At 28.8% G+C, this 25,372-nt stretch overlaps 2 protein-coding genes across 7 annotated transcripts; one reads left to right on the top strand and one right to left on the bottom strand.

Annotated features, from left to right (window-relative positions):
* The first annotated feature begins 1,597 nt into the window (after positions 1–1,597).
* Positions 1,598–10,116, top strand: CYP707A2 (cytochrome P450, family 707, subfamily A, polypeptide 2). The gene is made up of 8 exons (XM_020346411.3): positions 1,598–2,016; positions 2,186–2,504; positions 2,967–3,116; positions 4,082–4,339; positions 4,431–4,520; positions 4,991–5,176; positions 5,521–5,639; positions 9,680–10,116. The coding sequence occupies exons 1-8, from the start codon at positions 1,613–1,615 to the stop codon at positions 9,783–9,785; spliced, it is 1,632 nt and encodes a 543-aa protein (XP_020202000.2). The 5' UTR covers positions 1,598–1,612; the 3' UTR covers positions 9,786–10,116.
* An 8,963-nt stretch (positions 10,117–19,079) lies between these two features.
* Positions 19,080–25,228, bottom strand: LOC109787839 (Pentatricopeptide repeat (PPR) superfamily protein). Of its 6 annotated transcripts, none has more exons than XM_083066240.1 (4): positions 22,917–25,228; positions 22,825–22,880; positions 20,135–21,418; positions 19,080–19,393 (listed from the first exon to the last, which is right to left on the bottom strand). In XM_083066240.1, exon 1 carries the CDS (start codon positions 24,878–24,880, stop codon positions 23,015–23,017), a length of 1,866 nt encoding a protein of 621 aa, XP_082922366.1. In that variant the 5' UTR covers positions 24,881–25,228; the 3' UTR covers positions 19,080–19,393; positions 20,135–21,418; positions 22,825–22,880; positions 22,917–23,014. The 6 variants fall into 6 exon arrangements, with proteins under 6 accessions (XP_082922366.1, XP_082922364.1, XP_029124951.1 ...); XM_083066238.1 differs by having other exon boundaries at positions 20,232–21,418; XM_029269118.2 differs by lacking the exon at positions 20,135–21,418.
* Between the last annotated feature and the right edge of the window lie 144 nt (positions 25,229–25,372).

Here is a 25,372-nt window from a genome sequence, read left to right as displayed (position 1 = left end):
ATAAAACTCATTAAATATTTTTGTTTGCTCAAATTTTATTATAAATATGACATTAACTTATTTTAAAAAATTGAAAACTTATTAAAATTATTTAAATATAAAATTCAACAAAAAATTTAAAAAATATTATATTATAATTAGGAAGAATAAAAATATATTATTTTATTTCATGTAAATAAAAAATAAAAAATAAAAAATATTAACAAATATCATAAAAATGTATAAACAAAATAGATTGTAATAATATTATTGAAATTGATAAGGTTAATAAATAGTGAGATATAAAAGAGAAAGAAAGAGAAAGAGAAATAGAGATATGAGAGGGAGGGGGGAGAATTAGAGCATCTGCAATGGAGGTTGCGTATAAGCAATCCCTTGTGCCACATCACTGCCACATCAACTCTGCTTCACTTTATGGATTGCTTAAATTTTAGCAAAGTTGCTTGTAGAAGCAATTTTGCTAAAATTTAAGCAACCTATAAAGTGGGCCAGAACTGATTTGACAGTGATGTGGTACAAGAGATTGCCTATAAGCAACCCCATTGGAGATGCTCTTAGGGAGAGAGAAAGAGAGAAGGAGTGAGAGTGAGAGAGACGGGAGGAATAGGAGAAGTAAAAGGGGAGAAATAGGAGGAGAAGGAGAAAGAGAAGAGAGGAAAGAAAAAAAAGAGAGGGAGAAAGAGAAAAAAAAAAAGATATTTTTTGTTTTAAAAAATGGATATTGTAATTTTTTATATATAAAAAACTTTTCTCTGAATTCAAAAAAGTTAGATTCCTACCCATAAAAATATTTTTATGAAAAAATAAAAAATAAAAAATAAAAATAATTTTAGAGAAACTATATTCCTAATTTTATTTTATAAAAACATAATAAGTATCAAATATGAGAAACAAAAATTTATTATTTAAGATTGTTAAAAAAGTTAAAATATTTCATATACCAAACATCACTATAAAGATACATTCCTAAAATTTTAAACAATTCAAATTTTAAACTAACTAATAAGACTACAAAGATGACCAACTCAATTTTAAATTATATAAATGTAATCTAAACTACCAACATAAAATATAAACTACACTAACTAAATAAAAATTTAACTGTGTGTAATCTCAAAGAAAAATCTTGTAATAATTATCTTATTTAATCAATGTCCTATTGAAGGCAATAGTGATTTGTGTAAATTATTAACTAATAATATTAGATCATGTTTTGTAATAAAATTAAAATTGATATTGTTATTTAAAATCAAAATATTATCTTATCTTATCTAATGAACTATGCTTACATCAACAATGATTAACATGTATTTTTCTTTTTATCATTCAGAAAAGTACAAGAAGAAATAAACCCACACAAATTTCTAATAAAATATGAAGAACAAAAATAAAAAATAAAAAATATATTTAAATATTAGTTATAATAATTAGTCTGATATATCATTTTGTTTTTAAAAAAAAATAAGTGGTCTTTATTATTTGTTTATTCATTCATTCAATATTAAACAAGAGAAGCTGGGAAATTCTAGATTTTTTTGTTTTAGTCTTTTTCTTAAATAGCTGTAGTAGCATATGGGTGCTAATAGGCATTGAAGTTGAAGGTGTTGTCATTATGGTTGTGACGCCTGTCCCAACCCCAACCTGCCACTCTATAAAACCTTTTCCACCCCAAAGCACCTCACACACCGACACCCTTTTCAGTTTCACAACACTATATATCACTATCTCCAATCCATTGCCATTCCACCTCTTCCCTCTTTTTGCTGTCTCCAAATTCACTTCCTCCACCACCATGCAACCTATTCTCATTTTTTTAGACTCTTTCCACTCCCTTCTCACCATCACTTCCCTGCTTTTCACTTCTTTCTTCCTTCTCCTCATCCCTTTCCTCCAATGGTGGCACCACCACAAACACAAAAAATTGCCCCCTGGCTCCATGGGTTGGCCCTACCTAGGGGAGACCCTCAAGCTCTACACTGAAAACCCAAATTCCTTCTTCTCTAACAGGCAAAAACGGTATCATGTGAAGTCAATATGTGTATATATATGTCATATGAACTATATAGCTACTAAAGTTAAAAGTTGGTCTACTAGTGAAAGTTGAGATAACATATATAAAGTTGTAAAACAATTTAAGTATAAATTAATTGACATTCATGTATGAAATTAAGGTGCATTTGTGTAGGTATGGAGATATATTCAAGACAAACATATTGGGTTGTCCTTGTGTGATGATATCAAGTCCTGAGGCAGCAAGAACTGTGCTTGTGACTGAAGCACATCTCTTCAAGCCAACATACCCTCCAAGCAAAGAGAAGTTGATAGGACCTGAGGCTGTCTTCTTTCAACAAGGTGCCTACCACTCCATGCTCAAGAGGCTGGTTCAGGCCTCCTTTCTACCCTCCACAATTAAACACTCAGTCTCTGAGGTCGAGAAAATTGTCACCAAAATGGTGCCAACTTGGGCCAACACAACCATCAACACCTTGCAAGAGATGAAAAAGGCAAGTTGCATTTCATTTCATCCACACATATGTCGGTTATAGCTCTCTAAATTATCCACATCTTATTATTCTATTCAGACTCATATATGCTACTTAAGCATCTACTCCATCTTAGTTGGAGTAGGTGAGTAGGTGGAAACATGAAACAAATGAAAAAAAAAACAAATTCACAGTTTCAGTTCTTCTATTAATATAATCATATATAAACTATACAATATAATTTTCGTCATACAAATTTTAATTTTACCTTAAAAATATGCTCGACTTGTCTCAAAAGACAAGGATTGAACTTGCTTATATATATTGTCTAAGTTAAGCATCATTTTAGTTGAAGTAGGTGAAAAAAATGAAAACAAAAAAATGAAAAATTTAGATTCCATGTCTATTATTAATTAAATGATTTATATATAAAAGTGAGAGAAAATTGTCTTAATTTTTTTTTTTTTTTGTTGTGTTGATTAGTATGCTTTTGAAGTGGCTGCAATCTCTGCCTTTGGTGAAATAAAGGAGATCGAAATGGAAGAAATCAGAGAGCTGTATCGATGCTTGGAGAAGGGCTACAACTCTTATCCATTGCATCTCCCTGGAACTGCCTATTGGCACGCAATGAAGGTCTATTTTTCATCTTTTTCTTTTATATTTTTTCCCCTGTTTTGCGTACTTGGTACATTCATCATTATGTAACTTGGGACTAAATAATTATTGCAAATCGTTAGATAGTACGAATAATTTTGATACGAATTGATTACGAGAGATATTTTCCGTACAAATCATTATGAGAGAACGTGGCACTATTTTATGTAGTTAAATAATAAGTTTAAAGAATAAAGAAAACCTATGAATTGGGACAAAACACCACACGCTGGTTTCGTTGGGAAAAAAAATACTCTCTCCATCTTATAATAATTTCTGTTCAATATATTTTATGCAGACAAAAAAATATTAATAAATAAATATAATAATTTTATGAAATGAACTCTGCTATTATTATTTTTTCTTGGTTGAAAGTCGGATAATGATACAACATAGTAGCAACATTTTAAACAATTTTATTAGAGATATAAATGAAAATGTAATTGATATTAAATTAAAAATTAAAATGACATATTTTAAATTTTATTTTTCTATTTATGTATTAGGTATAACCCTATTTAGAATTTGAGGATTTTGGTATTTTTTTATCCAAGAAAATCTATTGGTCTAATAGTTATAAAACTTCTCCTATTCTCAACTTTTCTAGGATCCGTACTTTCAATCTTAACTTTCTATCAACATAAAAATAATGTTTGATTAGTAAAATTCACACTTAATCAGTTGTTAAACACTATGTAGATCATATTTTTAAATAAAAAATATTTATTTTTATTATTTTTTTCTTTCTTTTGTTGCTTTTATATTTTGAATAATAATGAAAATATGATTGAACTTAATAGGCCTTTCAAAGGAATTTTTTTCACTTCATCTATAGCAAAATCCTGAAACTTTTGTGGGTGTCATATATAACAAGTCCTTTATTTTGAATCATTCTTAACTTAGATACATAATGAAAGTGATAATAAATAAATGATATGAATTAGGCAAGGAAGCATCTGAATGAGAGCATAAGGAGGATAATAGAGAGAAGGAAAGAAAGTTCAGAGAGTGGAGGGGGGCTATTGGGAGTTCTATTGGAAGCAAGAGGTGAGAAGAAAAAGAAGATGTGTGAGCTGAGTGATTCTCAAGTTGCTGATAACCTCATTGGTGTCATATTTGCTGCACATGACACCACAGCTAGTGCTCTTACATGGGTCCTCAAATATTTACACGACAACACCAATCTTTTGGAAGCTGTCACGGTCACACTCTTTCATTTTTTTTCTCTCTCTCATTATACTGTGTTGCTTAATTAATTTCTCATCTTATTCTTTTTATTTTAATAATTTGCAGAAAGAACAAGAAGGAATCAGAAACAAACTAGCTATGCAGAATCGTGGACTCTCCTGGGATGATACTAGGCAGATGCCCTTCACTACCCGGGTATGTATATTAATTAATTCTTCTTCTTTTTTTAAAAAAAAATAAAAAAAATTATGTGTATAAGTTGGTTTTGGTCAACATCAAATTATTGACAAATAATGTCATCGATTTTGTCCACTAAAATTCACTTGGAAGACATTAATTGACATTGACAAATTTGATGTTACTATAAACAGGAAATTAAATGATATTATTATACCCTTTCCATTTCTTTCATTTGTCTTTTTTCATAGAAAACTACTAATTATTATTATTTTTAATTATACCTTCATTTTTATCTAATTCTTGAGTACTTTATATATTTATTGTAAATAAAATAAATAAATAAAAACAGTTGTGGTGAATGGAGATTATATTATAAAATTAATTCAAAATAACTTTGATATGAAAGACTTTATAATACTTTGAATCATGGGAAATTCAGTTAAATACTAATGAAATAATTGTAATAGAACTAAAATGTGATTCAGGTGATCCAAGAAACACTGAGAAGTGCAAGCATTTTGTCATTCACATTCAGAGAAGCAGTAACAGATGTTGAGTTGGAAGGTTACACTATTCCAAAAGGTTGGAAGGTCCTTCCTCTCTTCAGAAGCATTCACCATTCTGCTCACTTCTTCCCTCACCCAGACAAGTTTGACCCTTCAAGATTCGAGGTAATTCAAATATTATTATATGATTACAATACATGTAAAGTAAAAGATTTGAAGACCATGGTTTATATATTTTATCTTTTATGTGAGAAACATAAGGTTATGAGTGGATAGATTATATCCTTGTGTAAAGTCCCTTTCACTACCTATTTGAATCTTCCCCTTACAAGGCAGTATCAGAGGCACGTGATCCATATTTGTAGGGTAGCATCAGAAAAAGTAATTAATTAATTTCTCTGTATATACTTTATGTTCAATGTACGTCATATATGGTACTAGGAGATGAAAGAAATAATGGATATGGGGTTGACTTAGTTTATATATGCATGTGATGTGTGATGGTGCAGGTGCCACCGAGACCAAACACTTACATGCCTTTTGGAAATGGTGTCCACTCTTGTCCAGGCAGTGAGCTGGCTAAGCTTGAGCTTCTTGTCCTTCTTCATCATCTCACCATTTCTTACAGGTATCTTCAATTTCTTTCCTTTTCAATAACCCTCACATTATCATTCATTATATACATATATACTTGTCCCAACATCACCAAATAATGATATAAACAAAACTTTAACTAATTAAGTTTAAACAATCAATTATATCTTACATATACTCAATTTGCTTCATATACTTAAAAATTTACTATTTTGGTCTTTATGCACATTATCATTCATATATAGTGCATTCTTAATTTAATCTTAGAAATAAAAAATATGTTTTTAGTCCCTTTAAAATTTATGAAATTTAGTTTCATTTCCTTTTTTTTTTTGAATTATTTTAGTCCAAATAGTTTAAAAATGTATCATTTTTAATTCTTAAAGTGGTTTAAATATAACATTTAAAAATGGTTATAAAATATTATCAAAACAACTTTGAAGATGAAAAATGGTATATTTTTATATTAATTAGAGGAACCAAAATATAACAATTTTTTTTTTGAGAGATTAAAACTAAAATTTTAAAGGATTAAAAATATATTTTACTATTTAATCTTTATATATATGTAGAGGCCAAATAAAAAATGTATGTATAAGGATGACCAAATTAAGAATAATGGATTAATGTTAACATAATTAAACAATAATATTTACATGTATAAGTATAAATTTAATAAGTTTTCATGTGTTAGAAATGAAATTGAGAATATGTAACGCATACATTATAACTAACTAACCTTTTTGATGTGGCCCAATATATAACACTTTTCCATTTATAGAGTGTATTAGAACCAAACAAAACAATTAGTAAATAGTGTTGCATGATGAACTTTTTGCAAAATTAGTTTGTCATGTACGATAGAGATCTGTGGATTGACCATTAGAAGGTCATGGTGGTCCTAATTAGTGCCTGCATGTTCCTTAAGATGTGGAAGTGGTCCTTTTTGACGCATTAAAAAGGGTTTCTTTTAGAACGTAGCTAGTGAACAAGTATATGTATTTCAATACGTATACGTGGCACACATGCATGGTATTGTCGCCAAACGTATTCATAAGACTCTTGCACATGTAATTCCCTAACTTGTCATCTTCCTATCCACAGACTATTAAAGAAACTTCTTGCCAAATATAAATAAATATGCACCAATAATTAACTACAATTAATAACTTAATTTGAAGATATTACAAATTATAATACTTAGAAATTTGTACTTTCTTTAGGAAATTAGAAAATTGTACTTCTCTTATTTAAAAATAAAATTAATTTAGTTTTTTAATCATGAAAATATATTGATATTTTTTTTTTATCATATAGTATTGAATTTAATTTAGTTTCTAAATGTGGTAGTTAGTACACAAAAGGCATTTTGCGGTTACTTTTTATAATTAAGAAAACTCTATTTATATAATTTTTAAAGAATCAAAATTGTTAGATTTACTCAAAGAAAAACCTTCTCTTTTCGTAGCCACTTAATCAATGAATGTGACTTTACATTGATCTTTATTACTATCTGGGCCAATCAGGATTAATTGTCCCTTTGTGTCCAAGGCAAACTTGGTCCAGAATTACTCTTTCTCAAAACTTCACATTCATAGGACACCTCAATCACAGAGTGGCACCTTAAAGGCTTAAACAAATTAAAGTAGACGTGCCTTTCCTTTTCTTATATAGAATGATCCCTACAATCATTAAAAATAAATAAATAAATAAATAAAATAGAAGGAAAAAAAAAAAAAAAAAAAAGGGTGAGAAGTTATAAGTTTCATATGCATCCAATATGAGAATTTGTAATGGGAAATACAACATTCTTCAACCTAAAAAGTTTACACACATTGGAAATTTAATTTTGCAGAAGCTTTAACCTAACAGTTTAAATTTTAGAGAAGTCAATATTTGATGTCTTAGTTTGCATGTATTTTTGGTGGATGAAAATATTGTGGAGAGGTAATGGTCTGTTAGTGTTTTTTTTATTATTAATGTAAAAAAAAAAAAATACAATGTACATTAATAAGGTTGAAATTTAAAATTTTTGTGTATATTACTCAAGTTCAAACTTTATTTTTTATTTTTCAGTCTGGTTTTTAAGTTTAACAATTTTATTTTTATCTCTTAAAAAGTGTTCTTAGTAACTAATTTGATATTTTCACCTATTTATTTATTTATTTATTTTTACTAACAGTATTAATTTTAATTGATGTGATATTTCTTATAGTTTACCACGTATTATTAACCAAATTAGTGTCATATATTAATGGAAAAATAACTGTCTAATAAAGACACTTTAAAGAACTAAAATGAATCTTGTTAAGAGACCAAAACTAAAATAAACACTTTAAAGAACTTAAATGAAACTTGTTAAGAGACCAAATTAAAGTTAAAAACTAAAATAAACATCAAAATTTTATTTTAGCCTTTAAAAACATTTAAAGAGTGGTCTTGATCTTTAAGAAATTTTGTCTTATTCCACTCCTTTGAAATTCAGTTTTGTATGTGTAAACTAATTAACCTGTAATATAATGACCAAATTAGGAGAATTTCAGTCAAAACAATAAAATGAGAAGATATATACACGTACCCATATAATCCAATGAAATTATTCCCTGATAATATGTATCTATCTTAAATCATTTGGCTTTTAATTAATTAATATGTAAATATATGCACATATTATTCATATATTGTATTTGTATATGAATGAATGACAATAAAATTAGTCCACGCAATTAACTTGGTTGATCAAATGAAAGCAACACATGTGGATTGCCAGGCCTGACAACGAAGACAAAGTCCATAATGTTAGCAGTCAAATTTCAAAATAACAAGTTTTACTTTGCACCACACGTACCTCTGCACAATTACACACCACATCATTTTTCACCTTCTCCTCATCACAGATATTAATTTAAATAATGTGACCCTGACCCACTTTACCCATTTTCCTCTTACATTCCAAACAAATGTAACTGCTAATTTGTTGGAGAATCACTGTTACAAAATTTAAAATTTAAATATGTTTTTAGTTTTTTAAATTTAAGATAAATTTATTTTTGATTTTTTAAATTTAAAATTGTTGTTTTTAGTCCTTATAATTTTTAAAAATTTTGTTTTAATCTCTTAAGTCATTAATAATATATTTAAAAGTGACTAATTAATATAATTATGCAATATCAATTAAATTTAATGTAATATTTTTATTAATAAAAATATTAATAAGTAAATTTTATATAATAATATTTAATAAATTTCTTAACAAAATTTAAATTTAAGAATTAAAATAAATTTTTTAAAATTATAAAAATTAAAAATAATAATTTTAAATTTAAGGACTAAAAAATAAATTTATCCTAAATTTAAAAGATTAAAAATATATTTAATCCATATTATAATATGGCATATAAGTACCATCACATTGACAAGATGGATAAGATAGATGATGTCAATTTGATGGAAGGAAAACAGATAGTTATTGTAAAATCATAATCATAAAGTAAAAAAATTAAAATATATTAATATATATATAATAATGTTTTTAATAATGTAATGAGAAATAGGAAAAATATTATACTATTTTTTAATGCTAAAAAGGTTTAGATGATGAAAAATAATCATATATATTTTAACACATTTTTAAGACTTTAAATTATTTCTTTAATATTGAAGCTATTCTAGAATGAAAAATATAAGTTTTATCTATTTTATATAATTAAAAAGATGTTTATTATTTATCTAAATATTAAATCTTGGATGTGAGAGAATATATTTCTCGTAACAACTAAAAATAAGTTAATCAAAAATATAAGGGAAAACAACTTTTTAATAAATTTTATTTATAATTTCATAATTTTTTAAAAAAAAATATGTCGGAATTACTTCTCTCATAATGTTATTTAATAAAGAATTGTCATCAATTATAAAATTATTAATTTTATAATAATTAATTTAAAAGTCATGTTTAATTGATTGAGTGTGAAAAATTTACATTAGCGATATACAAAATTAGACTCAATAAAATAAACAACATTTAAGTTTCTAATTTGTACTCATTATTGTTTTGATGGTTGCTTTCTTTAGGTGGCAAGTTGTGGGAAATGAAGATGGAATACAATATGGTCCTTTTCCTGTACCCAAACATGGATTACCAGTGAAGATAACCACGAGGAACAAGATATTTACGTGATCGAAGTTGCAAACTTAGACCTATGAATTCAGAACATGCTAAGAAAGTGGGGCCAAAGCAATTTGTCCCCTCTCAAACTAATTAATAAATGTATTTTTTTTCCTTTTCATTTTGATGTAGAGATATATAGATTCTTCTCACATTCATATAGGCCCTATATGAGATGAATCTAGCTAGCTAGCTACCTCTGATTTCACTCTGCATGATCAATATCTGTGTAAGCAGTATGTTTGTGCAGAAAAAAATGTTCAAGTAAATAAAATATTCAAAATTGGAATATGTGAATTTATGTTCAGATTGATGAATAAAGATAAGTTTGCATATCATGTCAGATTTGACATCAAGTATTTTGACTGATCTAGTGCCTAAAAATTTTTATTGGTCCTTGTGGATTTGAAAATATGTTAGTATGGAATCAAATCAATTAACCTTATTATGGATAAGGTGTATGATATTTTTATTTTTTAAAATCAAGATATGTGTTCGTACTAATTTCTAGTAGTAATAATATTTATTTTTATTTAAGAGAATATAAAGATCGTTTTTCATACACATTAATTTGAAATGGTATTGTTGATAAGATAATGTTATTTATTGTATGTGTATGAGGGTATTTTAGTAGTTTCATTTTAGTATTCTATCTTTTTTGTGTTCCTTCTAGTATTATTTATTTGTCCTTGATTATATACTTTATGACTTCTTGTTATACTTGTTTGAATGGGATAGAGTGGTATTTTAAAAAACACTTGAACGTTTAAGTTAATTCTCACAATTAGAGAGATTAATAATAATTAATTATGATAATTATGAAAGTGTACATTTTTTATCATTAATTATTATTATTTATACTAATCTTAATGGGTCTAAGTCCATAAATGGACTCATAACATGATCTATTAACTACAATAACATTTGAGGTGTTAAGCCATACAGACTATTGTACTTGGTTGAGGATCGATCTCTCAGTTCATTCGTGTGCTTACAAGAATGTCAAGAGTGTAGGATCTCTCGGTTGGTCCTTGTGCCTACAAGAAAGTCGAGGAATATTTGTGGAGGGATCTTGAGTTATATCTTGTATATATTTATGAATTTTGTTGAAAGATAAGATATATGATATAAGGGTATATAATACAGTTGGCAAGAGTTGATTGTTGATGGCATAGGTACACGTGGGCAGTGTTAGAACACGAGAATGTAGGCTTCGTGGCCAAATTACCATGTTGTAATGTAAAGGATTCGTTGCATGTGGAGTTGGGAGACAAATTAAGCCTAACATGTTAAAATCTCCCTTGTCATTTTATTTGCATGAGGGAAAAAATTAGGCTGTGTTGAACTAGAAATCAGCACTCCACAAACACATTGTATGGACACAAATCATCTTCCAATTATTTTCTGGGATAAGATCTGTCTCATGTTTACACTCATGATAAGCTATGAAAGATCCGTGATTTTCAAACAAGCACGGCCCTTTGCATTTTCTATAATTTTGTGGATCTTCACACAACTTACTTTCAAATCAAACTTTCTTACATTAAGCTCCAACAACATTCTCTACTCCTGTCATGATGCCAGGTTGTAATACATAAAATAAGAGCAATAAATATTCATCAATTTGTCTTTTTTAAAGCCAAAGATTATTCACTATAAAAGGAATGTCGAAAAAATATAATTATTAATTGAAAATTATATATATATATATATATATATATATAAAAGTTAATTACCTATACATTGGGAAAAAATTTTACATTGGCAATTTTAATAGTGACATGTCAGTTGCTTATTTAATAAAATAATAATAAAATAAGTAACTTTAAAAGATATGATTGGTTGTCAGTATAAAAGACTTTACACTGGCAATGTAGGGATGATTAACTATATATATATATATTGAAGTTAATGTTTGGAGTAGTTTTTTCTTAGAAAAAGTATGGCAAATAAGGAATAATTTAGAAAATTTTAGTTGACTCAAAATAAAGGTTATCTTATTATATAAAGTTGATAATATTTAGAATAATTTTTTCTCCCAAAAACTTTTTGTCTAGATAAGGAATAATTAAGAAAATTTTCATTTGCTCAAAAATAAGATGCTTTTAAAAAATTCTTTTGAAAGAAACAAACATAATTTGCTCCTTTAAAAAGATGGTAATGTTTACTTTTTAAAATATTTTTTAATATTTATATATTTTTTTAATATTTTTTAATTTTTATAGTTTAAGATAGGTATTTTAAGTTCTTATACTATCAGTTTTTTATTTTATCTTTTTAATCTTTGTCATTAGATTTTTTAATGATGTCTCTTTTATGTTAATATGATAGTTATTAATTTAACTTTGTGTCAGTGTGTATCTTATGTCGAATTTATTTTTGTTGGAGTTACTTTAAATTAAACATTTTGGTATTTCATGTCTTTTTTGTATCTTCAACATGCGATATTCTTGTTGAAACATCCTTTTTTATCTTCACAAAATTGAAGACATTTATTATGCCAATACAAAACACACAACTTTGCAAAAGAAATAACAATAATAATAATAACAACATAAATTAAAAATATTTAAAAAGTTGTAAGTATAGAAACTAAAAAGATTGAAAATAAATAAATATATAGACTAAAAATGTTTATTTTAAATTATAGGAACTAAAAGATAAAATGAGTGAAACAAATTTAATTTCTTATATAAAAATTCAAGTGCTTATTTTGAAAATATGTACTTTAGACATTTCTTATTGTATTAAATAAATATTTGTTTTAAAAGAAATAAATTTCTTTAAATCAATTTTTTTGAATTATGAACTTGTTATATTAAAAAATATTTTTGTTTATATATCAACATCTTAAATTTATTATTCATGGTGTAGCAACAAATTAAGATTTATTTCTAACATTATTAATGATGTATTATCATTTTTCTTACAGGTTCATAATATTTCGAAATGAAGTCAGAATCAATGTTAAAATCATGATTGAGAAAAGACAACATGAAATTAAGATATCAATTAATTAAAAATAATAATTATACATAGTAAAGTCTATATTAATTATAGTTATTCATTTGTTAATGAACTTTTGTTGATTAATTTGTTTCACACTCTATAATATTAATAATGTCTATTAGTATTATTTTAATAGTTTTGCTAATAAATAAATTTGAAACTTAATCATGTTTTGTCACATAAATGGTTAAAATATAGTCATGCTTAATCACACAAAATTTTAATAATATTTTGTTCGTTAATTAGTTGCTATAAGTTTGAAATTCACATTTAACATTGTTTTAATTGTTTTGTTAATAAAAAAATATACAATGATTTTGATATATTGATTAAATAATTATGCATTATAAGTTATAATTGCTTTTTTTTTTTATCACTTATAATATATTAGATTGTTATAATTTTGATATATCGATAGATTTGAAGGATGCTCTTTAATTTGTTTTAATTATTGTTTCAACTATTTTATTCTAATATAAAACCAATTAGAAGTTAACATATACTTAATTCATCTTTTTCTCATTTTCTTCGATTTTGCTTCTCTTTTTGGTTTTTGAATTCTATTTCTAACTATTAATATAACAAATGAAAGTACAGCATTAAGGGAATTTTCCTCGATCACATAGGATTATTTGGATGGAATAAGGTTTAAAATAAAAATTGTTATTCAACTTTCAACTATACATTATTTTATTAATTTTAACTTTTTAACTTTACTTGGTGTGAAAAAAAATCAACTTTAATTTTTTAAAATAATGATAATAAATATTATTTCTTGACACATAATTTATTTCCATACATGATACAATTACATACACAAACACACACACATAAAATTTCAAATGAAAAACATTTTAAAATGAATAATTAAGACCTATTAATAATAGTCTTTAAATTTTAAATAAAATTAATTATCAACCGAGATTAAAACTCAATTATAAATATATACTATATGATTATTGTTATCATCATTTTTTATGAATATTATAATCATTCACTTTTATCACCAACCATCATTAATGTTGTACCACCTTTGCTGTCAATTATTATCATATCTACCACTCTAATTGGCATAGTCTCAATACCATCATCACCACTCCAATACCGTCCTTCCACCACCACCATTGTCGCATTAGTAGGTGAGAGTGATAGTGGTAGTCGTGAATGTAATAATAGTAATGATAATCTCGTAAGCATTTTATTAGAGTTTTAAGTTCAATCATTAATTATTTTTATTTATTATTAGGTTAAAAGAGGATCTTAAATCCCTCAAGCTTTTAAAGTTTTAATGATAATAAAAAGAACATTTTTCTAAGAGAAAATATTTTTAAGAAATACAAATTAAACAATCTGTAAGATGAAAATATATATTATGTTTCAATTTTTCTTCTTTTAGGAGTGATTTCATGAGAATACCCCCTTATTACTATTGTGCTACATTGTGTTAATTTTATGCTTCTTATTTTATAGACTCAGTACCTTATGCTAGAAATATAAATTTAGTTTATATTTATAACTTGCACATTCATTTCTTGATTTGATTTACATGCTTTGTTAATAAAAATAAGATCTTCTAAAAACTAGTATTATATATATATATATATATATATATATATATATATAGATATATACATACATGTATGTATCTATACACAACAAATAAAAAAAATAATTTACGAGAATAATAGTGGTTCAAAAATTTGTTGACGTACACAATTAAAAAATAAATGTTAAAATAAAAATGACAATGATGAGGTTAAATAACCCCTTCCACAAATATTTTATAGTAATTAACTCTCAATAATTAATGGGAGTTAAAAATTATAGACAAGTGTAGCACCATATTAGTTTTTTAAAAATTTGTTAGGATTATTAACCTCTTTTATTTAATAGAAATCTCATCTAACTGTCAAAGGTTTATAAACTGCGAGGAATCAACTAGGGTTCTAAAACCTCGGTCAATTAGTTGAGGTTTTAAAACCATTGGTAATTAACTAGGGTTTCAAAATTGTTAGTAATTAACAAGGTTTTAAAGCGGCTGGTAATTAACCGGGGTTATAAAACCCCCAGAAACATGTGTATTTACCCCGGGTTTGCTAAAACCGTCGGTAACACATTACCGACGAACAATTTGGGCTGCAAAAAGTGCAACCGCGGGTAACGTCATTAATAGGGGTTTTAACCTCGAGTAAATCTAAAATTAACCTCTTCTAAATCCATTTCTTTTGTAGTGTAGGATCACATTGTAACTACAAAAAATTGATGATCGAGAAAATTGAACAAAAACAATTGTTTTTTCAGAAGAAAAAAAATTTGCATTTAGCAAAAGTCTTGTGAAATAATAGATAATTTCATGTATATAAGATGATCAATTAATTTTGTAATGAATATATAAGTAGTTAAAAATGATCATATAATAATATGGAGTAAAAATACAGTTTCAAATTTTTAAGGATGAAAAACAAATATATATATATATATATATATATATATATATATATATATGCATATAGGGAGGGATCTTCTTACTTCAAGAATAAGTTATGGTAGAATTACTCCACTCAATAACTCATGATTTATATTAAATTTTAACGATCTAACCGTTGAATTAAGAGTTTTTAATAGATATTTCAAGTCTACTAATTTTTATGGAATTTGAAAATCATATGGTAATTCACTACATTAATTCAAATTAACATATAATATGCTTTTGAAAATACTTATTAATTTAAATTAATATAATGAAGTATCAAATAAATTTTAAATTTTGTAAAAATTTGTAACCTTGACCTATTCATTAAAAACTATTAATTGAACAATTGGATTGTTGAACTCAATGTAGATTTTGAATTATTGAGTGAAGTGACTATAGCCAACTTCCTCTTGGAGGAAGAAAATTCCTCCCCAATACATATTTGTTTTTCATCCATAAAAATTTGAAACTATATTTTTAGTTCATATTATTATGTGGTCATTTTTAACTACTTATATATATTCATTATAAGGTTAAGTGATCATCTTAAGTGGTGTTATAACTATATGTAATACCATGTTAATGTGTCACATTTCTAAAATAATTTATAAATTCTTATAATAAATATTATTTATCTAACTTAAAATGAATATTAGGAATCAAAGCAATGAATTTATATTTTAGAAGGAAGAAAACTAAAAAAAAATATTTTATAGGGACTAAAACATTATATATATATATATATATATATATATATATATATTCATTATATAGGGACCAAAAATAATGTTTACTTAGAATGATATGAAACAAAATAATTACAAAAACCAAAGTCAAATATGTTCATTTTGTAGAGATTAAAAACATGTTATAGTCTAATTTTCTTTTTTTAAAAATACTATAAAATTTATCTCACAATTATCTATATTTTAAAAAAAAAATTGGGTCCCTTAGGATCATGGGCTCGGAGCGATCACACCTGTAGACAACATCTAAGATCAACCCTGAGGATAAATAGTGTAATACTTATATCTAAATGAAATAACAATGTAATTTACATTAACAGTATTGAGTTAAATAAACTAATTTATATATTTTAACATAAAAAGCAATGCTAGTATAATGTTCTCATCTCTCATAAAAGGGTGACACAATTTACTCTTTTTTTTTCTCTTTATAAGCAAATCCACAAGATTTTACTACCCATGAGACAATTTTAGTCCCTGCTATAATATCAATCTCAATCATGGCTTTAATACCTGAATTGGAGTGATGATGTATATATTACCTAATTTTCCCACAATAATTCTATGGGTTTTTTTTGTTGTAATAGTAATTCAGTTTCTGTAGTCCCTATACTATTAGTTTGTACCTCTAGGGAGACTTTTAGTACAAGGGATGATCCTACTCTTGGATCTCCTGCCAATTCCATTTAGGATCCCACTCTTGGATCCAACTAATACCAACAATCATTCTTGTCATGCTCTTCTTTGGTTGTGACCATGAGCAACACTTGTTCCTCTTCTTTCGCTTGAGGAGGAGTGTGACCATGTGGAAGGGATTCACACTTGAGGGGGAGTGTTGGAGTTCAAGTGTGAAGTGAAGTCCCACATTGGTTAGACTTGGGCATGTTGAGTAATATATAAGTGAGAAAGACCCACCTACCTAATGCCTTAAGGTTTTAGGTTATGTTGTGGTGTCAAGCTCACTTGTATGACTTACTCACTACCCATTGAGTGGAATGCGCTCCGGCGTTAAAAACTCCCCAACATTGGTATCAGAGCTGATGGTTCGACCAAGTGACTGGTGATCGGCTCAGACGAGTATTAGTTGGATCCAAGAGTGGGATCCTAAATGGAATTTGCAGGAGATCCAAGAGTAAGATCATCCCTTGTACTGAAAGTTTCTCTAGAGGTGTGGAGGACGTGTGTCATTGAAGTGCAATGGTAGTGTAAGTAAGGCCACCATTGAATACTCGTGGACGAAAGATAAAACTTCCGCTTGAGGAGGAGCGTGAACATGTGGAAGGGATTCACACTTGAGGGGGAGTGTTGGAGTTCAAGTGTGAAGTGAAGTCCCACATTGGTTAGAGTTGGGCATGTTGAGTAATACTCCCTCCGTTTTTTTTTCATAGTCGTTTTGTCAGAGTTTGTTATTTTTTTTTCATTGTCATATTACTAAAATCAATGAGTTATTAATTTTTTTCTTCCATTTTTACCCTTAATAATTAATACATGTTTCTTGAACAATGTGTGTATTTATTTTTAATGTCTACCTAATTTTTCTCTAACTACTCACATAAAGTTAATGTGCATTTATAAGAGCAATATGTTCTCAACAAAATACTATAAAAAAACAAAAAAAGAGACAACTATTTAATGGAGTAGTTCAACAGTCTAAAACATGCAAAAAAAAAAAATAGAGGGTAAAATAGGAAAGTAAATAATAAATATTTTTGAAAACTAAAATATCAATGATTTCCTTAAGTCCCGTGCAAAACCTTAAATGATTATGAAAAAAAAAACGGAGGGAGTATATAAGTGAGAAAAACACACCTACCTAATGCCTTAAGGTTTTAGGTTATGTTGTGGTATCAAGCTCACTTGTATGACTTACTCATTACCCATTGTGTGGAATGCTCCCCGGCGTTAAAAACTCCACAACATTTTTTCCTCCTCTTTTTGAAGATGCTTTTCAATTTCATTTCTTATCTTTCTTACATAAGACATGCTTAGACAATTGAAGAAAAAATACAATATCCATCTCAATTTCAACCATCATAGTTCTAACACATTTTGTTAACCACAACAACTTTGCAACAGAAGCAAAAAAAAAAAAAAAAACTCAACTTGTTTAAAGTACTCTAAAAGTTGCAACCAATTTTTGATAAAAGATTAGAGAAAAAAAATAAAATATTTAATTTAAATATTATGACTTCATAATGTATAGAACCATATGACTAGTCATATCAATTGGGATGTCATCATCTCCACATTTTCACATGATTGCACGATGTATTGACTTCTCCAAGAAAATTGATTATCTTTGTATCATCATTATTTGACTTTTGTCCCTTACCACATCAAAATAAAACTCACCAAATTATAATCAATTCATATCATTGACATCTAAAATAATAATTTCTATTTCTATTATAAATATTTAAAAAATAAAAATAATTCTGATTTACAATTAAGTTTTTTCTCAAAAATTATTAGAACATGAAAATAGGAAAGTTATAATGTATTATTTATCAATGAAATTACATCAAGATGAACATTAACAAAAGATAAATTAAAATAACAAAGACTAAATAAATTACAAATAATTTACAAAAATTCAGGTTAAAGCGTGTTAGACACTAATATGCTTCCCTCCAAAGATATGACAACTATTTAGATCAATCATATGTAACAAAAAACTCTAAATCAAAGAACACCTCTTAAAAACACAAAATAATAATAATAATAATAATAATAATAATAATACAAAATGATATTTAGTAAATAAGAGAGGGAGTGTATAACATTTATGTATTATGTCTTGTGTATAGTTATTGATAAGTGGAAATATAAAGAGCCCAAACACCTGCAATACTACCAAAGAGGAATAACTTCAACGTGCACAAAATCATATGATGAGTTGATGACCAAGTCAAAAGAAATAAATAATAATAATAATATAAAGTAAAAACTAAATCTCAAATAGTAACAAAATCCACTTCCAAATGACAGTTTGCAACGGGCACGAAACGTAAGACAACCAATAAAAACTATATGAACCGTAACTAATTTTAAAACGTGACAAGCATGGAACTAAATAAATAAATAAATAATTAACTAAATTTTAAATTATGGAATAATTTTCCAACAAATTGTACGGTCTCAATCCAATAGTCAAATATTTACATTTATGATTTTAAAAACAACCAATGTAAGAGATCCCAGAGTCAATCTAATTCTACCTTGCTATATCACTCAATTGAGCATTGCCATTTCAACAAACATCCGAGGGAAATTGTTTGGACAAATCAATTTATGAAAAATGAACAAGTGCTTGATTCCAAGTGTTCAGATCCCGGTGAAGCCCCTTCAACTTAACCAATCTTTCCCTGTCCTTACACAAGATAATGGACTCCCTTGTAAACAAAATAAAGAAGAAAATAAGCAACAAAACAAAGTCATTTACACATGAGGAGGCATCAAATTACTCTAAGAATATCTTTAAAAGAGTTACTCCTTATCATCATCCTTCATTTTCTTTTTAATCTAACAATTCTAATAAGTCATCTTGAACCATTAGATTTAAAGAAAAAGGATGCTAAAATAAAGAATAACTCTTTTAAAACTTGATTCCTTCTCTATATATATATACATGTGTGTGTCCAAAAGCAAAATACCATATAAAATTTTGATTCTAGTCGAGGAAACAACAAACAGCTATGTATCTATACGCACATAATTTGACCACACGCCTAATCTTTATACTAACTTTGTTCCACAAACCAAAAACAGTTAATATTAGTATCAGAAAGCACAAGAAAGCCCATCAAACAAAAGATTAAGAAGGCCATATCATCCACAAGAATCAAACAAAGGATTCAACGTACTAGAGAACCCGCTAAGGTGTTCACAAATCAATTACAATATATTATGACTGTATTGATATAAATCATGGCTACAAGCAGCTTTTCCAGGTTGAGATTAAATCACACCAAACATTAACAGGGTTAATCACAGCTTGTCTAAAATACAGGATGCCACACCATTTTACGCAGAGTGTTTCAATGCAACAGAACAAAGAAAAAAGATTATTATCATAAAACTAACTTTTGTTCATCTGATACTAGTTCAGTCAATATATGAAATGACAGGCACACCTTCAAAATAAGCGTTTTAGTCTTAAATGGATGCTCATCCTTAACGTATCTTAGGAGTATTAAAGAAAAAGAAAACCAAGATTCCCAATATGCATACTTGCAAATCTGTTGTCCATGTGAAAGTCCAGTCATTTGCCACAATTGATGTAACCAAATCAATGTCCCAATAAGCTCAGGTCCCCTACTTGCTCTGCAATCTGTTAAAGTTTCACATTAAGCAGCTCATGGATATCAGCATCCCTAACAACGGCACTTTCCCGGCCCAAATCCCTCTCCATCAGACTCCCATAGACACCCTTGTATTTACCAGCTAGCAGAAACATCGGTCCCCTTTGTCTCTGAATTTCCATCTCAAGAACATCTTGTGACACTTGTTGAACAATCTCCCTGCTCTCATTCATCAATATATTACAGGTAGTGAGCCAAACAACATCTAGAACCTCGCCCTTCTTCAAATACAAGTGCCCCACTTTCAACCCTAAGTCCCTAACCCTGGTGTGACTTGTAAGCCAAGAAACCTTCCTATGATTCACCACACCCCTCTCCTCTCTCTTACCAACATCCCCTCTTTTCTCCTCCACCTCATCCCTTCCATGCTGAGGTGGCATAAGAATCCATTTATCAATCATCCATCCAATCTATTCACCAGTAAATCATTCGATCCATCCATTACAATAAAAATAAATAATGGATTGAATTCAATCCATCCATTAAATTTTATAGATAACTAATTATTCATCCACTATTTTTCAAAATTTATTAGATTATAATGAGATTTTTATTGAATTGAAATTTTAAAATACTATTTTGATATAAAATAAATTTTGTAAATTTTAAAAAACTATATAAGAATGCAGTGAATTATAAAGAAAGAAAATATATATAAAATATTTTTAAATTAATTTTTTAAAATTTTTAGAACATTACTTTTATGGATGGATATTAAATCCATCCATAAAAAAAAAATTAATGAATGGTTTTCTTTCCTTAAAATGGATTGGATGAATTGGATTTAAAGTTATTTTTTAAATGGATTAATAAATTATTTTTATCCAATTCATTATGATGCGATAAAAAAAAAGTATCCAATCCATCCATTTGCTACTCTTACTGCCACTGCCACACTTACTCTTCAACCGTTTCTCCATGTGCCAAGTATTCAACTCCAATTTCCTCAAACACCTCCCTTCTTCCTTATAACCCAATTCAGCAACATTATCCACCTTCACTTCTCTCCACTCCCAGAAAGCCTCAAATACATGGTGATCATCCCCAATGCTGAGTCTGTGCAAGTTGAAAGGGAAAAAGGTAAGTAACTCATCTAGCAGATCAGTCATAAGTCCAAAATCTATATGCTTTTTATAGAGAGGAGACAGGAGTTCAACAGTTTCCTCTATTTGACCAAATACAGCTTTCTCCTCATTGTTAATGTAAAGCCTTGTTAATCAGGTAAAAACATTTTATCTTACAAAAATTATGAAACGAAGACAAAGGACTAGCAGTATAGTATAAACTTAGTATTAGTTCGCAACATCATTGATTGTCAATGTGGCCAATGAAACCACCATTCTGCCTCACAACTCAACCCTCACTCCTTAAAAAAATAGAACAAAGTACAAAAGTAAGAGGTAGCTAGCTTGTTTAACTATCTAACTTTGGCAAGCATCATTAAACTATGATGGCAAACAAAAAAATGATTCTGGACTAATTCAAAATGGGCCTACACTTGCACTATCAATATTATAGAAAAATAATGTAGCATTATTTGTCAAAACTCAACTGAAGTCAATTCTGTTATGAATTGGGCACCCAATCCATATAATGACCCATCCAAGCCAAAACATTATACCAACCCAAAACCATAAGTGTTGACCGAGGTCAACACTACCAGGAATAGGAGCTTTAACAAGACTCGTAAACAATGAATTACACATTGCCCAGTAGTAAAATTACTCTGTTGCTAAACCAAAAACATGATTTTATTGCCTATGAGAAGCCTTAGGCTCCATGCCACGGAAATTAGCTCACTTTAGACCCTTATAAATATCACCAATGTAATTGTATCAAGTACGCGTTTAATATAAATCATCACTCTGGTGGGATTCTCACCAACTTTAGCACCTATTTTTCATGAGGACTCAATCTCACTGGAGAGCCGATAGAATTTAGAAGATCTCGGACCTTGGTCCATCAAAAATACTAAAATTAACTCAATAGAACTCAATCAAATACATCAGTCCGCCTCGGCCACATCAGCAAGATCCATCTCAGACTGATCAAATTCAATGATTACAACTTATAACATTTCTAAGAAAACACCATTATTTTCCAGTCAATGCAGATAAACTAATAGTACAATCCTAAAGTGAAAATATATTTGCCCAGAATTTTTAAATTTTTATACTTGATAAATCAAAAGTCATTCAATATAAAAAATAGTATTACAACCTTAAAATATTATCATCTGTAATCAAAACCATTAGTCTTGGCATTGTTAGGGCGAAAGTCTTGGAAGGAATGAAACCACCACTTTATGTAGTCAAATATTCATTAGCATAATTAGATATTTTACACTGAAAGTCCTCCGGATACATATACATATAAAGATAAGACAATAAACTAATAACTTGTAAAGAATTTCATTAGTATCGAACTAAAAAAACAAAGGAATATAGTGATCATAAACTTACTCATTTCATCAACCGAAGCCAGTTGCTCTTATAATTTTCGAAAAATGATTGAGCACCTGAATAAGATCTCAGTGAACATAAGATAAACTTACGAATTAAGTCTCAGAAAGTTAAAAGTGTGATGTACCAGTACCAGTCAAAATCAACTACCCACATTTCAACTCCACTGCATAATCCAAGCTTTGACTAATCAACACAGACTTATACTACTAAAATTCCACACTAATAAATCATCATCTGGCATGTCCCCGGCCTTCATTTTTGTATGTATATCAATAAGTAAAAGCCCCAGCAGCTCATATTGAGAATGTGATTTATCACCGACTACAAATACTTGCACTGCATTGCCAACTTCAATCCAACTACAACCTGGCGGCTTCTTTAATCCCTTGTGCTGCATTTTCTTCCTAACAATCGCTGCTTCTTTCCATTTCCCAACTGATGCATACATATTTGAAAGCAATGAATAGGTGCCAGCATTCTCAGGTTCAATTTTTAAAATTTTCTCGGCTACATGCTTCCCAGTATCAGCATTTCCATGCATATTACACCCAGCCAGGAGCGCACTCCACACAGTCAATGATGCCTTGTCCCCAAGCCCCTCAATGATATTGAAAGCTTCTTTCAGCCTTCCTGTACGACCACATAGATCAATCAAACATGTATAGTGATCTTCTCTGAGTTGTATAGATCTGTTTTTCAGAATCTCATTAAAATATTTAAGCCCCTCCTCAACTAAACCAGTGTGACTGCAAGCCGTGAGAAGTCCAACAAAGGTGACATCATTAGCACGGACACCTAATTCTTGCATTTCATTAAATAGATTAATTGCCTCCCTGCCATACCCATGGTGTGCATAGGCGGCAATCATACCATTCCAAGATATCAAATCCCTCTGGCTCAATAAACCATCATCAAACATCTTCCTAGCAGTATGCAACTCACCACATTTCGAGTACATATTTATCAGCGCTGATACCACATATGTGCTATCCTGGAAAACTGTTTTACATATCATTTGATGAATTTGTTGTCCCTCGGTAAGACCAGCTAAGTCACTACAAGCCCCTAACACAGTCACAAAAGTTCCAGTGTTGGGTTTTAACCGATCGTTAGCCAGCATTTTGTTAAATACCTTCAGTGCTTCTTCACTTAGCCCATGTTGCACATACCCAGTCATCATTGCAGTCCAAGTAATGACATTCTTCTCTTGCATTTCACCAAACAACTTCTCTGCGTGATTTAACTCCATATTCTGAATGAAACCCGTAATCATAGTATTCCACGAAGACATGTCCCTCTCCGGCATTCTCTGAAACAACTCCAAAGCCTCATCCAACCTCCTGTTTTGCGCATAACCCGTGATCATTGCATTCCAAGAAACCACATTCCGAACAGGCATCTGATCAAAGAGTGCTCGAGCATCCTCAAGTCTCCCATTTCTCGACAAACCCGCAACCATGGTAGTCCATGAAATCACATCCCTTTCCTTCATTTGATCAAAAAGCCTCTGTGCATCCTCAATCCTCCCACACTGCACCAATGCAGTGATGATGGTATTCCAAGAAAACACATTCCTCTCTGGCATTCTCCTGAACAGGTCCAAAGCCTGCTGGGTTAGGCCATTCCTTGCATACCCATAAATCATTGTGTTCCAGGACACAACATTCCTCATTGGCATCTCATAAAACAACCTCTCAGCTTCCTTAACTTGATTGAACCTGATGTGCCCACTAACCATGGCTGTCCAAGTGACCACGTTTTTCTTGGCATCCAATCTATCAAACAGCTTCCTGGCTTCCCTGATCATGCCACACTTTATGTAGCCACTTATCATTGTGGTCCACAGACCAATGTTCCGTTCAGGCATTTCGTCGAACACCTTGCGTGCGTCGTCGATTTTGCCTTCCCGAATGAGACTGGAGATGAGGAAATTGCAGCGTTTCAGTTCCATGTGAAGAGTGGTGGTGGATGTTAACCTGATTGAAATAACATTGCCTAATGATTTGGGAACATGCCACAATGTGAAGGATAAATGACATGGCAGCTTATTCATCTTTCAGTGATAAACTAAGAATCATAATAATTCGTTGTTTCCCTTGTTTTCTATATTGATGGCCTACATTTTCAAAAGAGCAAGTTATACATTTACAATGATGCTAGATTTTCCTACAATGATTGTCCCATAATCAAGAAGTGTGAGAAAAAGACAAAAGTTTTAGTTGTTTGAAAGAAAAGAGTAATTTTTTTCATATATTTTTATAAGTTTAGGCTATATCTCTCGCCATGAAAAAGTTGATATGTACGGTTAGATCTAATTAATTTACATCAATGGTTAAATTTTTCATTTTTTTTATTTTTTCTTTTTCTTTTTCTTACATTTTTTTTTTCATTTTAGCCCTCATTCGCCCTTCTCTCTTCTCGTACTTTCATCTAGGGATATTTAAAATAGAGTTAATCTAAATGAAAAACTGTAAATCCATTCAAAAAAAATAGAAAATCGGTAAAAAAAAATCCACGTTAACAATTTGGTTCAGTTTTTAAAATT

Source organism: Cajanus cajan, chromosome 11, assembly GCF_000230855.2.
Source record: "Cajanus cajan strain Asha chromosome 11, NIPB_CcT2T_4, whole genome shotgun sequence".
Taxonomy (NCBI): Eukaryota; Viridiplantae; Streptophyta; class Magnoliopsida; order Fabales; family Fabaceae; genus Cajanus; species Cajanus cajan.
This window is presented reverse-complemented; position numbering and strand designations above follow the sequence as displayed.

Bases quoted from the DNA above. Each gene is read 5' to 3' on its own strand.
- LOC109787839 (XM_020346415.3), bottom strand. From the start codon at position 24,880: ATGAATAAGCTGCCATGTCATTTATCCTTCACATTGTGGCATGTTCCC.
- CYP707A2 (XM_020346411.3), top strand. From the start codon at position 1,613: ATGGTTGTGACGCCTGTCCCAACCCCAACCTGCCACTCTATAAAACCT. The intron at 2,017-2,185 runs GTATCATGTGAA...GCATTTGTGTAG, and splicing joins TTCTCTAACAGGCAAAAACG to GTATGGAGATATATTCAAGA. The intron at 2,505-2,966 runs GCAAGTTGCATT...TGTGTTGATTAG, and splicing joins CCTTGCAAGAGATGAAAAAG to TATGCTTTTGAAGTGGCTGC.